Source organism: Pseudopodoces humilis, chromosome 29, assembly GCF_049639895.1.
Source record: "Pseudopodoces humilis isolate 2021_Gansu_Grassland_sample_001 chromosome 29, ASM4963989v1, whole genome shotgun sequence".
Classification (NCBI taxonomy): Eukaryota; Metazoa; Chordata; class Aves; order Passeriformes; family Paridae; genus Pseudopodoces; species Pseudopodoces humilis.
The window spans coordinates 547,614-563,969 of record NC_142228.1 but is presented as its reverse complement, the minus strand read 5'-3'; the positions used below and the strand labels follow the sequence as shown (position 1 = coordinate 563,969).

Here is a 16,356-nt window from a genome sequence, read left to right as displayed (position 1 = left end):
CCGAAGGGAAGGATCAGGCAGACGGAGGGACAGCCGGCTCCTCCGCCACGTCCTGCCCTCGGCTGTGCCAAGCCCGGCCAGGCCGCTCTGGCGCCGGGTGGTTAATCCCTCCTGTGAGAGCTTAAAATTAAAAATATATGTATTTATTCTCTGTGGAAAAAGGGTTGGGCTGGATCCCTGAATTTCAGGAATTTTCGCTATTTTTCAAGGGAGAAAAAATTAAAAAAATTAAAAAAAAACCAAAAACAAACCAAACCAACATAAATTATTTAGAGCCAATCAGGCCCAACACGTGAAAACTGACATTTTTAATTTTTTAGATTTTTTTTTAATCAGTAGAGTTGTCGATGTGCTCCAGTCCCAAGTCTCCCAACGTGTTTTTGTGGCTTTTGTTACCAGCAAGGTTCACCCGAGAGCTGGGGCTCGGCCACAGAGCCTGCAGCAGGTGGGCTGGGAACGGGGACCCTCCCGAATGCTCACCCCAACAGCCCCCCTCACTTCCCGGCCTTCCCGGGCCTCGCTTCTGACCACGGGAATTTTTTATTTGCTGTTACTTGTGTCAATGAATATTTCTGGGGGATAAAGCTGCCAGGTTTGGAGGGTTTTGTTTGCTTTTGTACTCGTCCAGTGCACAAGCAGTGCCACCAGCAGCAGATCCGTGTCCCCTGCCCGCGGATGGCACGGAGCGCCCGGTGATGCTGCGGGCACCGGGCTTCTCCCTTTCCGGGGGTGATGCTCCAACGGGATCCCCCTCTGGAGCCCCATGCTCCCCCCCCTCATTAGCAACCAAGTAATTAGCATTTATTTCCCCGTCGTCACTCCTGACCTTCCCCAATTTCCCCCCGTGCCGGGTTGCAGTGCCAGATGTAACCAGGAGTGAATATTCCATTGCCAGCTGTTAAACCCGGGTGGGGCAGGGTTCTTTATCTCCTCCGCGACCCATCCTCCCTCCAGGGGGAATTTTTGGTTAATGGGCCATCGAATCTCACTGCACGACTGACAAAATTCCACCGTCCCAGTGTGAGATGCTCCACCCAGGAGGAGGAGCCGAGCATTCCTACCTGGATACAGTCTGAGACTGGCTGGGACTGCCACCAACACCCTGCCCTACAGGCTGTCGGGCTGTACCCTGACTGTCGGTGGTTGTTTCTGTACTATTGCATTTTTATTTTAATTTTCCTAGTAAAGAACTGTTTTTCCTATTCCCATATCTTTGCCTGAGAGCCCCTTGATTTCACAATTACAATCATTCAGAGGGGGGAAATATTTCCATTTGAAGGGAGGCTCCCGTCCAAGACACTCCCCCCATTTCCCAGGGCTCAGGCAAGTTCAAAGAAGAGCTTGACCCAAATTCCCGATCCTGTCGGGGCTGGATCCCGCGGCAGCGACCTCGCTGCCGTGTCCCAGGGAACAACAAACTCTTCCCAGGCTGGGAAAGGTGAGGGATGGCTGCAGGCCTCCATGGCCGGGATTTGGAGGCAGGGATGGCACACTGGAGCCCTCCCGGTGTGGTTTGCCCACCTGAGCCGGCACAAGGACGGGGAGCTGCCGGATCCACGGGCTGGGAATTACCATCCGTGTGCTTCTCTAGGGAAAACGGGGCTAGCAGCTGTGCTGGGCTTGGGACAACCTGGTGGCCGCTCTGGGATTTATCCCGGCCCCTGAGAGGCTTTGGGGCTCCGGTCGGGAGCGATTGTGGATGCTGCTCCCAATTCCTGTCCCGTGGAAAGGCTGGGGGCGAACGGGCATTGCCCTTCCCACGGCCCCGCTGATGGAGCCGGTGTCACCCATTCCTTAATGGGATTATGGATAATCGGGGTCAGCCCAATGCCAGGGGCTGGGGCAGGGCGGGGGCTGCTCTGTGTCCTGTGCCAGCAGCACGGGATTGGAAATTCCCAATCCCTGGAACGGGCACAGCCCCGGGGTGCAGGGAGGTGGAGGGGGATGAGCTTCCTGGGATGGCTGTGGAGCACCCGGGGATGATCCTGGGGAGCGATCCCGAGTGCTGGGATGCAGCGAGGATTTGGGGATTCTGCGATGTGTGATCCTGGGGGATGGACACCCTCAGAAGATGCTGCTCCTCTCATTTGGGGGGAAATCAGGGCACCGTCCCAGAAAATTCCCGTCTGGAAAGAAAACCCCCATTTCCTTTCTGATTTTATTAATTTGTTTATTAAAGCCTGATACAGAGGTGTGGGGAAGGGAAGGAGAAACCCCCAAAGATCAAAACATTTTTATTTCAGACACGTAATTAATAAAACTAAACCAACCCACACACGAGGCAGCACAGCCCTGGCTGTGGCTGCCCCTTCCCACCCCCCATGCTCATTTTGGGATCCCCTGCTCTGATTTATGCAAAAAGGAGCAAATTTGGAACCTGATCTGGTGCTCTGCACCCTGGTCACATCCAACCCTTGCAGAATCAGCCCTGGCAGGATCGGGGGATGCTCGGCTGGACTGGGAAGGATCCCAAGGAAAATGGGGCAAGACATGGGGAGCAAGCCAGGGAAAAATCAGGGAAAAACTACACAGAGTTACCTGAAATGCTATAAAAATAAAGAGGACTAATTAACTAATTACCACTAACTTATCAGTAAAATGGTGCTGCCAGACTGGTCCATAGAGTTTAGGCCCTGACCAGGATCTCTTAAAATCATCTTTTCTAAAAAATTCTAGATTTTGCTCTAATTCTCTAGTATATACACACACGCACATGGCCCCACTGCAGCGGGGCACAACCAGCCCAAAAAATAAATTACAAACCCCCCAGTAGCATCAAATATACAGATCACTCCTTGCAGCTAATTTTTTTTTTTTCCTATTTTTAAGGTGCTTTTTCAAACTTTTTTTTTTTTTTTTTTTTCCATTTTTGCTTGGCTCTAAGTGAATTCTACCTGCAGAAGCATCAGCACAATTGGAAGCCTTTTTTTTTTTTTGGTGTGTTTTTAGCGTGATTGTTTTTGTTGTAAATGTATGAGCCCCCTTGCTGGGCTATTTACATCCTGACTCCGGGACGTGCTGGGATCGCAGCGGAGCAGCTGCAGGGATCCCACGGAGCAAGTGATGGGAAAAATGGGAAAAAATGGGAAAAGGGCTCCACAGGATGAGGGCTCTGTCCCAGCTTGTTCAAAGTTCAGCTGGGGAGAGGGGCTGGGCTGGGGGGGCTCCCCGGGAGGGGAGGGCAGTGGGGAGGGCCCCATCTGCTGTATCTCTGTCCCTGCCTTCCTCCTCCCTCCAGGGTCTTCCTCCAGCTCCTCCCCTCGCTGGGTGCCTGGTGGTGGCCCTGGGGACGGGACAGTGACACATCCCAGCTTGCCACGGGTGGAGGGTGGCTCGTGGGGCCAGCCCAGGCAGCCCCTTCCCCAGCGGGCAGCAAAGCGGGGGTGAGATCACATCATCCAAAATATTTTTAAAAATAGACAAAAATGCGGAAAGAACAGAAAAGGCTCCGTTCCCAGGGTGGGCAGGTGGGGACTGTGTCCCCAGCCCTTCCTGGTTGCCCGGTGGCCCCGGGATGGCAGCACTGGAGGTGGAAGCGGGGCTGGGGGGGTGGCGGGGGGCCGGCCCTTAACTGGGCATCTGCACCTCGTCGTACACGTCTGTCCCCTCGGCCTCGTCAAATGTCACCACGGCGTCATCTGCGTCCAGCTGGACAGAGGAGAGGCCGTCAGGGGGGGCACAGGGGAGGGGACAGGATTGAGGGACACTGACGGGGATGGAGGAGGAGGAGGTGGAGGCCGGGATGGGGACAGGAATGGGGCAGGGATGGGGTGAGGATGGGGACACGGGTGGGAATGAGGGATGCAGATGGTGCCAGAGATGGGGATGAGGAGGAGAACAGGGACAGGGACAGAAGTGGAGATGAGGACTAGAGCAGGAGCAGGGAGAGACGTGGGGCTGGGGACAGGGATGGGGGTGCCAGGGCCACGTACACATTTGAGCTCGATGTCCCGGAAGATCTTGGGGAGCAGGAAGCGCCGCAGGGGCACGGTGAGGATGAGGACGAAGGGCAGTGCCAGCGAGGCTGGGGTGGACTTCACCACCCACAGCACCACCAGAAAGATGATCTGGGTGAAGGTGAAGAGGTGCATCCTCCAAGTCTTGACCTGTGGGAGGAAAAGCTGGGGGTTGAGGACAGGGACAGCATCCCACACCCTTCCTGGGGTGCTGGCTGCTGCGGGGAGCAGCACAGTGTCCCAGGGAACCCAGCGAAGCTCAGCGCTGGAGGAGGAGGCTCTCTGGGGAGCCCCGAGCAGCTGCAGGGGTGTCAGAGCCCAGGACACCCCCAAACCCACAGCCACCCATGGGGGTCACGCAGGGCTCACTCACCCGGGTGACGTAGGGCTCATCGGGGTGGTACTTGGGGGGCTTCAGCAGGAGCAGGATGCGGTCGAAGAGCTGGATCCCGAACAGGGAGGTGACCCCCATGTAGAGGAAGATGCCGAAGAGCACGGCCAGAGGGATGTACTTCAGGATGGGCTCCATCAGGATGGAGACGCCTGCGGGGGAGAAAGAGAGGTTGGGGAGAGTCCCTGGGGACCCCCAACCCTCCCTGCCCAGCTGGGGACCCCTCCCCAGCTCACCAATGAGCACAGCCACCAACAGGCCACTGATGCGCTGCTCCTTGACCTCCAGGATCTGGGATTTCTCGCCCGGAGCAGAGGTTTTGCTCATGACGGTGAGGGCGTTGGCGTGGGTGATGGTGCGGACGGTGGTGGCACTGAGCCAGGGCATCCCGAAAAGGGCTGCCAGCCCCCCCATGACCACGATCAGCAGCAGGTCCAGGTGGAAGCCAGTGCCCTTCACCAGTTTCCTCTCAGGCTTGCTGACGATGAGGCTGTGGGGACACAGGGACCAGTCGGTGATGCAGCGCCTCGGGGAGGTCCCCCCTGCCCCCAAGCCAGCAGGCACCCCACAGCCCTCCCCTGCCCACATCTCCATCCTCACGTGGTGATCTGCGTCTCGAGGAAGATGAGGATGAAGACCAGAAGGGCAGGAATCACGGAGGCAAACATCATCCAGATGGGGAACTTGGTTGTGATCCCCATGGGGGGGATAAACCAGCCCCGGGCAGTCGCGTTGGTGACCTGCAGCCCTTTGGGGACGCTCAGTTTCTGGACGGGAGCAGAGATGGGGGAGTGAGAGGCGGGACACGGGGACGAGCTCCCAGCTCCCTGTGCAGGGACACCCGTCCCCCCCAGCCCTGCCCTCCCAGACCTGGGTGTACGTTTCTTTGATGAAGAAGTCGGCCAGCGCCATGATGAAGATGGAAATGGGCACCCCGAAGTCCCCGATCAAGCGCCGGACCTGTGGGGACACCGTGAGAAACCTGCGGGGCCCCCCAGGCCGGGGGTCCTGCCGCCCCCTCCCCTGCAGGAACAGGCGATGACTTTGCACAGCCCGGGCTCTGAACCCCGTTTGGCCCCTGCGTGCAGGGGATCCTCACCTTGCCGGGCAGGAAGGAGCTGTTCTTGAACTTGCGCAGGAAGAAGGCCAGGAAGAAGGTGCCGGCCATGAGGACGAGGGACAGCAGCGCCGTGTTGGGCTGGTGGCCAGACTGCGAGCCGTACGTCTCCTTCAGAGGGTGAGTCTTGAAAATCTGGGGAGGGAAGAGGGGAGAGTGAGAGTGGGGATGGGGATCCCCTGCGCCCCCCTGCCATGGTGGGAGCCCTGTGGCACCTTCCCAGTGGGTTCAGGACGTGAACCAGGGGTGAGGCCGAGAGCTCAGCACAGGTTGAGCCGAGGGTGTTTTTAGAATTGATTTTTTGTGTGGTTTTGGAAGCGGGAACAGAGCAGAGGCTGTTCTGCGTGCCCCAAAATGCCTCTGCAGAGAGAAGCATGGATTACAATATCACAGGATAGACAGCATCGAGCTGGGAAACACCTGGAAAAGGGAAGAAAGCACCAGGAGACTCCACCCCTCACCTGCATCCCACTATTTCTATGGAAACCTGGGTTTCCATGTGGGAAACAATCTGCAGCCCCCCACCTCCACCGTGGGACCCCCGTGTCCCTCACCGTGACCAGCTTGGAGAAGGTCTCAAAGATGAAGATGAGGGAGATGAGGAAGGAGAAGATCTCCTGGGTGTAGCGGGACAGGTAGCGCACCAGGAAGCTGCCCTCGCAGGCCACCACCACCAGCACCAGCAGGATCAGCCAGAAGCCGATCCAGACCCGTCCCACGATGTATTCCATGCCATTGCTGCTGCAGAACTGGGGAGCCAGAGGGCACAGCCCTGTCAGGCCCCTGGAGCCCCTGGCATGGGCACCCAGCTGTGCCGGACCCACGGCGGCTCCTCCTTCCTGGGATGGGGGTGCTGGTCCCTGGCTACCCTTCCTGGACCCCCGTGGGATCACCTGCCCGGCAGCACCCGCCTGGCATCGCCCGTGGGGTGTCACCCACGGAGGGTCAGCTGCCTGGCATCACCCACGTGCTGTCATGCCCCTCACATCACCCCATGGCCACCACCTGGGTGGCTCTACCTGTGTGGTGTCACCTCTGGGTCATCACATGGGTGGCATCACCCACACACACCCCCCTGTGCCATCCTCCCTGTGCCACCCCCCTCACAGCTGCACCCTGTCCCTGTCCCTGTGTCCCTGTCCCTGTCCCTGTCCCTGTCCCTGTCCCTGTCCCTGTCCCTGTCCCTGTCCCTGTCCCTGTCCCTGTGTCCCTGTCCCTGTCCCTGTCCCTGTCCCTGTCCCTGTGTCCCTGTGTCCCTGTGTCCCTGTCCCTGTGTCCCTGTCCCTGTCCCTGTCCCTGTCCCTGTCCCTGTCCCTGTCCCTGTCCCTGTGTCCCTGTCCCTGTCCCTGTCCCTGTCCCGAGGCTCGTGGAGACACCCCAGCCTTGCTGTGGGGACAGCTGGTGGCAGCTGAGGAGCACCCAGGGGCGCAGGGGGCACCCACCGAGTAAAAGGCTTCCTCAAAGACGAGGAGGGGTCCCGAGAAGCCGACGACGAGCAGGGGCTGGGCGCTGAGGAGGCTGAAGAGCACGCACTGCACACAGGTGGAGATGAGCAGCTCCGACACCCCCATCATCCCCTTGGTCTTCTCACCTGCCGGGGAGCGGGGCCGGTGGGTGCCGGGTGGGGGGACAGCGCTGCGCCCCCTCCCCGCGCCCAGCTGCGAGGACATCCCCGTCCCCAGGAGCGTCCCCAGCCTGTCCCTCCCCTTACCCAGCAAGCCCCCGAAGGTGATAGCGGGTGACAGCGCCGCGAAGTAGATGAAGATGACGGCGGCCAGGCACTGGGGGTTGAGGGCGTCCTTGATGTCGCTGAGGTATTTGGGGTACCGGCGGCGGATGTCCCGCACCAGCCCCCCAAAAGGCCGCCCCGTCCTGCGCAGGGGGTCGTCGTCCTCCTCAGCCGCGGTCTCGTCCGGGCCTGGGGACACATCGGGTGGCCGTGAGGGGACCCCGTGTCCGAGGCGATGTCCCGCCGGCCACGGGGCCCGGGGATTGCGGGGGGTCCGGGGGGGTCCCCGCCGTACCCAGATCCTTTAGGAAGTCCCCGATGTGCAGCCTCTCGAGGGGCTGGTAGCGCCGTCGGAGCAGCTCCCGCTGCAGCGGCACCAGGGCGCGGAGCAGCTGCTCGTTGGGGGCCTCGGCGGGCGGCAGGACAATGCTGGCACCCAGGAAATCCTCCACGCCCTGCAGCAGCTCCTGCCGGGCCTCGGCCAGGTACGCGTCCCTGCGAAACACCTGAGGGGCGCCAGGGACTCAGGGGAGCCGGCACCCGGGAGCTGCTGGACACCCGGAGCGGGGCCACGGGGCGAGGGGGACATGGGGACGCGGGGATAAGGGGACATAGGGAGGTGAGGACGCGGTCTTGGGGACGCGGGGATGGCACCACGGAGGCATGGGGACATGGGGGTCAGGGAGGGACGCGGCACAGGGGGACAAGCTGCAGCCCCAGGGTGCTGGGGGGTGGTGGCAGTGGCGGGTGACCCGTACCCTCTCGGACATCATGGTGCCGATGGCGCGGCCGATCTCGTGGTAGCTGATTTGGGGGGTGTCGGGCCCCAGGACCACGACGAGGAAGCGGACGGGGATGGACACGTCGAGGACACCGTCCAGTGTCACTGCGTCCTTCAGGCGCACAAAGGCCAGCATTGGCTGCTCCAGGAAGGCTGCACAGCCTGGGGGGAGGATGGGACGGGACAGGGATCATGGGGGACCATGCACAGGGACACAGGGGACGGGGACGTGGGAGCACAGAGACAGCAAAACACGGGGACATCAGGAATGGAGATGAGGTGACACGGAGGCATGGGGACAAAGAATGGGAGAGGGGCACGAAGACAAGGACACTGAGGCACAGGGGTAGGGACATGGGGCATGGGCACAGGGACACACGGACACGCGTGGATGGAGCATGGGTGTACGGGGACATTGGGACACGGGGACACAGGGGACACAGAGGCATGAGGACACAGGGACCAGGGACATGGGGACAGGGGCCCAGAGAGCAGCGCTGAGCAGCAGCTGGCAGCGGCGAGAGCTGAGGACAGGGAGAGGCAAAAAAGGCACAAGAAAAGCGACGCGTGAGCGAGCGCAGCGAGGGGCACGTGGCAAAGCTCCCCCTGCACCCCTGAGCCTGCACCTGCCCCCCGAGCCTGCACCCCCAGCCCAGCACCCACCATCCCGCTGACCACTCACCCACAAGGACCAGGGTGGCCTCGGCACCCTCTGGGATTGTCTCCAGGAGTTGGGGTTTGGGGACCCCGCTCTGTTGCAGGCAGATGGACGGTAGGAATCAGGCCTTGGTGACTGTCCCCCATGGTCCCCTGCATGTCCCCCCACTCTGCCCCATGTGTCACCCAGCACCCCCTGCATGTTCCCCTGCATCTCCCCCTCCATCCTCAGCGTGTCCCCCACTATTTCTGAGTCCCCCCCTGTCCCCGAAGTGTCCCCCACTGGTCCCTGTGTGTCCCCCTCTGCCCGTGTGTGTGTGTGTGTGCGCACGCCTGGTGTGTGCCGAGGTGTGTGGGTACCCTGTGTGCATCTCCCGCTCCCAGCCCCACACCCCAGTGTCCCCAGTGCCCCCCGTGCCCCCTGTCCCCGCTCACCTGCTCCTTCCCTGCCATCCTGCTCATCTCCACGGGCCGCTGCTCCCTCAGCAGCGGCCGCTCCACGTCCCCCCGGGCAGTGCCCGAGCGCTGCACCAGCGCCGGCGGCATCGTCCACACGGACTCATCCTCGGTGGGGTGGCTGCAAACATCGGGGGCGGTGTCAGACACCCCAGCAGCACCAATTCCTCCCCCAGGCAGCGCCGTGGCTGCCCCCGGAGGGGCTGAGGGGCAAAGCTTTCCCAGCCTGAGCCGGGCTCCAGCTGGGCACACTGGGGAGGGTCCCAGAGCTTGGGATCCCCCCGGGACCACCGGCCCTGGCTGTACCTGTGGCGCAGGAGCAGCGTCCTCATGACATCGTCCCTATCCTGCGGCTTCAGCTGCCCCTCGTAGATCAGCTGGTCCAGGAGGATGTGGACGATGGCCGGCAGCGAGTTGGCCTCCACATCGAAGAGAATGGCACCTGTGGGGACAGCAGTGTCACCATCCAGCCAGCGCGGGGCCCTCGCCACCCTCCCGCTGCGCTCCAGAGCTGTCCCCACCTTTGCTCAAAGCCCGGCGGATCTCCAGGAGGCTGTGGTAGGTCAGGAAGGAGAGATGGGGCTGGCTCCAGTCCCCTGATTCCTGGAAGTCCTCCTCCAGCTGGAGCCAGTGGCCGGCCTCCATCCAGCACAAGTCCTTTGCATTGTCCAGGACCAGCTCGTGCAGCTCCACATATCCCTGCAGCCAGAGGTGCAGGGGTCAGGGTGTCCCTGGACACACTGGGGACCCCCGGGAAGCTCAGCATCCCCCCACTATGGCCTGGTACCCCCAGGGCTGAGTTGTGAGGTTGGTCCCAGGGTCGCCACAGCCCACCCACCCCAGAATGGGGAGGGAATGGGGGTCCCTGGGGCAGCACCCACCTCATGGGTGTCCTGCTGGGGCAGGAGCCTCCTGCTTCCCCCTGCCTCCAGGTCCACATCGGTCACTGACACAGCTGCAAGTGGAGCCACCACTGCGTTAGTTGGTCCTTGCCCCAGCCCGGAACCCCCCGGGTGTGCTTGAGGTGCCTTCTGTCATCACACCCATCCCAGCCCCCTTTGGGGTCACCTGGACGTGTCCCCTTCTCCATCATCCCCACCCCAGCCCTGCTGGGCGCTCGCTGTCTGTGCCCCCCGTGTTGCCCCACCCCAGACCCAGCTGGAGTTTGCTGGACGCCCCCCTCTGCCACCTCTTGCCCAGCCGGTGCCCACCTCGTCACATCCCCACAGCCCGGCTCCTGGGGCAGCGTGACTGTCTGGGGACATCCCCGGAGCACGGGGCTCGTGGCCACTGCCCCGCCACCGGCACAGCCCCAGGACCGAGCACGGCCACTGGAATGGGGACCCGGGGGCAGCACATCCCCGGCCAGCCTGAGCCCCGAGCTGTCCCTGTCCCCGTCCCCTGCCTACCTGCGGCCCCCCCTGCGCTCCCCATGTCCCCGCGGCTCCGTCCCTATAAAGTGGGGCCGGATCCCCGCGGCCGCCCTGCGTGCACCGTAAATCCCGCAGCACTTCCTTTGCTGACAGTAAACACCAGCGCGGCTCCCGCCCGCCCGCTGTCACCCCACCGTGGGGACAGGCTCACCCCGTCCCCCTCCGCCCTCCACGGGGACCACCGCGGTCCCCTCGGGGTCCCCAGCCAGGTCACCCGGCGGGGGGATGCTGCGAGATCCCGCCCTGCCGGGGGAAGGATGCTGCGCCCATGGGAGCAGGGATGGGGCGCGTCCGCTGTCCCCGTGTCCCCGACAGTGCTGCCCGTGGCACGTGGGCACGAGCGTGTCCTCGTCCCTGCCCGCCGCCACCGCCACCGAGCCGCCCGGCGCCAGCCAGCGTTCAGCCCCGAGTGGTTCTTGTCCTCACCCCAAACAAAGACTTTATTTATCCTCAATCAGTGGGCGATTACGGGCAAGTGGCAGCGGTCACCCCGCGGCGTGCCCTGACGCCCGGGTGACCGTCACCCCGCGGAGGGTGGGACACGGGGCCGGCGGAACCGGGCCGGGCTCGGGGTGGGGGGGACGCCGGGGTGGGCTTTGGCCCCCGGGGCCCCCGAGGTCACTCACGCTGCCCTTCGCCACGGCTGGGGTGTCCCGGGGGGGCCCCGACCGAGCGCCTCTTCCCATCCAGGTCATAAAATCCCCGGCGGCCGGGCAGATACTGGCTGCAAAACACACACCGCGGGCACGGGGGTTCAGCGCCGGGCACCGCGGGTGCCACCGGCCTCCCCCGGGGATGCCAGCCGGGCAGGCAGAGCCCCCTCCCCGATTTGGGGACTCACCGCAGGGGCTTCATCTCCTCGGCCCTGGCCCTCCACGCCCGCAGGGGGGACCCGATGCCAGCGCCGGCCCCTGCGCAGAACAGGCGGCAGCGTTACCCCGACCTGTGTCACCCCAGCGGGGGACCCGAGCCCAAACACCTCAGGGTGGCAGCTCCGGAACAGCCGTGCCTGGGGCAAGAGGATGCTGCGCCGCACGCAGAGCTCCAGATTCCCCCTCCTCCCCTCCCGGTGGCCTCGAGGACCTCGCGTGTCCCCAAACTCAGCCCCACTTCAGGTACCCGCGGCTGGAGGTGGCACCTCACGGCTCCAGGGCCTCGGCAGAGGGAGCCGCTGCCTTTGGGTGATGCCGCCCTGAGGGTGGGTGTCCCTGCCTGAGCCCGCGCTCCGAGCGAGCCCCGCTGCCCGTGCCACGCCTGCACCCAGGAAACGCATCCGTGCAAGACGCCTGTGCAACGCTGTGCTCATGCAACACATCTGTGCATCCCATGCAACGTGCCACTGCCATGCTGGCACCCGTGAGACGCGGGGCCGATACGCCGTGCGTGCCCACGAGAAGCTGGCAGCCACCGAACCCCTGTGACCGTGCACTGCTGGTGCCCGTGCAATGCCCCTGAGCCGTGCTGGTGTCCCTGCAGTGCTGCCACCCAGCCGATGCCAGTGTCCCTGTGGTGCCATCACCGCTGCAAAGCTGTCACCCGTGTAACGCCGTTGTCACACATACAACACTGTCACCTCTGTGGCGCGGGGTGACACACCAGATGACACACCGGTACCCACGCTCTGCCACACCCGTGCAGCGCTGGTGCCCCCATGGCACTGGTGCCCATGCAATGCCGCCCCTGTGCAGTTCTGGTGCCCCCATGGCACTGGTGCCCATGCAATGCCGCCCCTGTGCAGTTCTGGTGCCCCCATGGCACTGGTGCCCATGCAATGCCGCCCCTGTGCAGTTCTGGTGCCCACGGTGCCCCCCAGCACCCCCGGAGCCACTCACTGCTCATCTCGCCCAGTGACAGGTGAGAGCTCTTTAGGCCGGGGTCTTCGTAGCCTTCGGGGTCCAGGGTCCTCCTCATCCCCTCCTCGTAGGCCTCCTGTGGGGCAGAGAGAAGGAGGTCAGCAGGGTCCGGCACCCCCAAGGCCGGGGCCGTGCCGGGGGGCCGGGGGTCCCTACCTGGCCGGGCCCCTCCATGGCTCCGGGCTCGGCCCCCGCTGCAGCCTCTGCGCGTCCCGGCGCTCAGCCCGGTGCCACCATAACCCGGCGCTCTGCGGGGCGGGCGCGGGGAGACGAGAGAGAACAAGTTAGCAGAGAGCAGGGCATCGCTCGGTGCCCCCGGGACCGGGGCTTGTCCCCAGGGATGGGGCTGGGGCTGGACGCCGCGGCCGTTCCCGCAGCCCCCGCCTGCCTAACCAGCTCCCCACGGGCTGGGAGGTCCTGGGGTTGGGGATCCCCGGGGAAGTCGTGCCCTGCCCTGTCGCCATCCGGGATGGGAACCGACGTCAGGACGCGGCAGAACCCCGGCAGCTTCCCACCAGGGACGTGGCATCCTGCCCTGACCCAGCCATGCCCACGCACACCGTGCCCTGTGCTCAGGGTCAGGCCCTGCACCGACCCGCACCCGGGGGTCGGGTCCCATATGGACCCACGCGCAGGGACTGGGATCCCACACGACCCTCTCGGGTGTGGGCGGGGGTCCTGTACAGACCCACGCACGTCTGGGGTCCTACTCAGCCCCTTGCACATGTATGAGGGTCCCGCACAGTCCCACACACGCGGGCTGGGGTCTCGCACACAGTGCCCTGATCCCCCAGCACAGGGCCCCGGCCCCCGGCAGAGCGGGGGAGGGGGGAGAAGGGGGGAAACTGAGGCACAGCTTCAGTGAGGGACACCCCAAAGCCGGGGGGGGTGAGCAGCCGTGCTGCTGCTGCCCTTCCATCAGCCCCCAGATCCTCTGCAGCAGCCAGTGCCTGCACCCCCTGCGACCCCCCGCGTGTCCTCTGTGAGCCCCCCGAGTGTCCCCTGTCCCCCCCGGCCCCCCCGCAGCTGCCCCTCGGGACAGCCGCCAGGGGGCGCCCTCCCCGCACTCCGCCCCCCCCCGGGGCAGCCCCGGAGGGACCCGGGGGTCCGGGCCCCCCCCCCCCGAAACCTCCTCACCGCGACCCCCGCCTGCCCCACCCACGGTGTCTGAGGAGGGGCGTCATGACCCGGGACCCCCAAACTCGCTGTTCCAGCCCCCCCTTGGGGACCCCCACAGCCTGGGGGAGCGAGGCGGTCCGGCTGTCCCCGGCCAACCCGGCCCAGGGACCCCACATGGGGGCCCGGGGGCAGCGGCAGGGCATGGGCGGCTTTGGGGGGAGCCAGCCCCCCCAGATCTCACCAGGGTGATGAAGGAGCTCGCTCCCGGCTGGGAGTGGCGGGAGCCGGGGTGGGGTCCCGGACACCCCGCGGGGGCCACAGAATCCCCGGCGGGGTCACACGGGATCCCCGGCGGGGCGCGGGAGCCGCGGCGGGGCCACGGGATGGACGGCAGCCTCTGACTCGGCCGTCTCCTTCCTGCCCCGCCTGGCCCCGGGGCCGGCGCCCCCCGCCCCCCCAGCCCGGCCCGGCCCGGGCCCCCCCGGCCCCCCCAGCCCCGCCGGCGGCTCTTGCATCAGCCCGGTGCTCCGGGCTGTGCCCCACTGATAACGCCCGACACCGGGCGTCGGCCCCCGCCCCGCTCCGCCCGCTGCCCCCCCCCCTGCCCCCCCGCGCCCCCGGCCGGGCTGCGGGGCCGGAAACCCGCGGGGTGCTGCGGAGCCTGGCAGCGAGGGCACCGGGGCCGCCCAACGCATCCCCTTGCCCGCAGAGCCCCGCACGGAGCCCACGCTCCAGCAGAGCACGGCAGGATGGAGCGCGGTGCAGGGGCCCCGTCCCGCAGCGTGTGCGTGGGACCCGGCACACCCCGAACCCCGCGTGTGGAGCTCCCTGTGGAGCCCATACACCCCACAGCACCCCCGCCTGCTCCCTATGGAGCCCATACATCCCCTGCCCTGGCTCAGGACTGGGCTCGCACCCTCTGCACCGAAAGCCCCGGCCGGCTCAGCGCGGAGCCCGCACACCCCACGCCATCCCCGCACGGTGGCCGGGTTCCGTCCCGCAGCCTCCAGGGCTCTGTAGAGCCCGCGTGTCCCGCACCATCCACGGGGCACGGCTGGGAGCCCTCCCGCCCCCTCCCACGGCCCCGTGTGGACTCAGCACATCCCAAACCATCCCCGCAACGTGGGACCGCTCCTTCCCGCAGTGGGTACAGACCCGCGGCTCCCTATGGAGCCCGTACATCCCATGCCATCCATGCGGCATGGCTGGGATCTTTCATCCATCAGGTGCCCAACACGGGTCAGCATGGATCCCATACATCCCACACCATGCACAGGGCACGGCTGGGACCCCTCCCACCACACGTGCCCTCCTGGCTCCCTATGGAGCCTGCGCCCCCGTCCCACAGCATCTCCCACCCCAACACACCACGACAAGGCAGGGGGCACCCCAGGGTGCCCTCCCAGCCCCGCCATCCCCCCGCCCACCCCGTCCTCCCCCTCCGAGCCCCAGGGACACCCCGAGGTGACCCCGCACCTACCCCTGGGGTGCCTCCGCCGCCCCTGCCCGCGCTCTGCCCGCGGCTGCCCGGGGTGTGAGACGCCGATGCCTGAGTCACGCTCACCTCCCTAATCTTGCCCCCCTCGGGCTCACCCGGCCCCCCCGGGGCCCCCCGTAAAAACAAGGTTATCGGGGTGCAACATCTGCCGTGTGGCGTAAAGCTGCGCCCTGGCTGAACCCCTCCTGCACCCCGCTCAGCCAGCCCGGCACCCCGGGACCTGCTCCCGCTGCCCCCCCTCGTCCCCCCGGTCTTGTTTACCTCCGGGTTTCCCTGCGGGGAATCCCCGGGATCCCCTCGGTTGTCCCCCCCCCCTTTCTGCGGGGTTGGGGTGTTCTCTTTTTTTAAAAAAAAATTGAAGAAAAGGGGTTCCTGGAGGTTCCCCGGGGAGGAGGCGCGGGGGGGACGCGGGACGGGGTGTCCGTGTGTGCAGGGATTGGTGTCACTGGGGTGCCCGGGAGAGGGGTGGGATGCTTCGGAGGGGGGCGAGGGGTGCGTGCACCTGTGTGTGTGTGTGTGTGAGGGGTGCACATCCATCCCTGTGTGTGTGTGTACACTGTGTGTGTGTGTACACTGTGTGTGTGTGTGTACACTGTGTGTGTGTACACTGTGTGTGTGTGTACACTGTGTGTGTGTGTACACTGTGTGTGTGTGTGTACACTGTGTGTGTGTGTGAGTGAGGGGTGCACATCCATCCCTGTGTGTGTGTGTACACTGTGTGTGTGTGTGTACACTGTGTGTGTGTGTGAGTGAGGGGTGCACATCCATCCCTGTGTGTGTGTGTACACTGTGTGTGTGTGTACACTGTGTGTGTGTGTACACTGTGTGTGTGTGTGTACACTGTGTGTGTGTGTGTGTGTGTGTGTGTGTGTGTGCACTGTGTGTGTGTGTACACTGTGTGTGTGTGTGTGCACTGTGTGTGTGTGTGTGTGTGTGTGTGTGTGTGTGCACTGTGTGTGTGTGTGTGTGTGTGTGTACACTGTGTGTGTGTGTGTGTACACTGTGTGTGTGTGTGTGTACACTGTGTGTGTGTGTGTGCACTGTGTGTGTGTGTGTACACTGTGTGTGTGTGTGTGTACACTGTGTGTGTGTGTGTGCACTGTGTGTGTGTGTGTACACTGTGTGTGTGTGTGTACACTGTGTGTGTGTGTACACTGTGTGTGTGTGTGTGTACACTGTGTGTGTGTACACTGTGTGTGTGTGTGTGTACACTGTGTGTGTGTACACTGTGTGTGTGTGTGTGTACACTGTGTGTGTGTGTGCACTGTGTGTGTGTGTGTGTACACTGTGTGTGTGTGTACACTGTGTGTGTGTGTGTGTACACTGTGTGTGTGTGTGTACACTGTGTGTGTGTGCACACTGTGTG

The 16,356-nt window shown here is 64.2% G+C and overlaps 1 protein-coding gene across 4 annotated transcripts; it reads right to left on the bottom strand.

Annotated features, from left to right (window-relative positions):
- Positions 1–2,144: 2,144 nt before the first annotated feature.
- On the bottom strand, positions 2,145–15,067 carry SLC4A1 (solute carrier family 4 member 1 (Diego blood group)). 4 transcript variants are annotated; one of them, XM_014261002.2, is made up of 22 exons: positions 14,973–15,067; positions 12,530–12,621; positions 12,353–12,449; positions 11,362–11,431; positions 11,147–11,244; positions 9,969–10,042; positions 9,609–9,786; positions 9,394–9,529; positions 9,067–9,208; positions 8,657–8,726; positions 7,952–8,136; positions 7,489–7,699; positions 7,176–7,382; positions 6,907–7,055; positions 6,019–6,213; positions 5,447–5,599; positions 5,218–5,307; positions 4,948–5,114; positions 4,584–4,837; positions 4,330–4,499; positions 3,933–4,106; positions 2,145–3,648 (listed from the first exon to the last, which is right to left on the bottom strand). In XM_014261002.2, the coding sequence occupies exons 2-22, from the start codon at positions 12,545–12,547 to the stop codon at positions 3,568–3,570; spliced, it is 2,919 nt and encodes a 972-aa protein (XP_014116477.2). In that variant the 5' UTR covers positions 12,548–12,621; positions 14,973–15,067; the 3' UTR covers positions 2,145–3,567. The 4 variants fall into 4 exon arrangements, with proteins under 4 accessions (XP_014116477.2, XP_014116479.2, XP_014116481.2 ...); XM_014261004.2 differs by lacking the exon at positions 12,530–12,621 and having other exon boundaries at positions 14,973–15,061; XM_014261006.2 differs by lacking the exons at positions 11,147–11,244; positions 11,362–11,431.
- Positions 15,068–16,356: the final 1,289 nt, after the last annotated feature.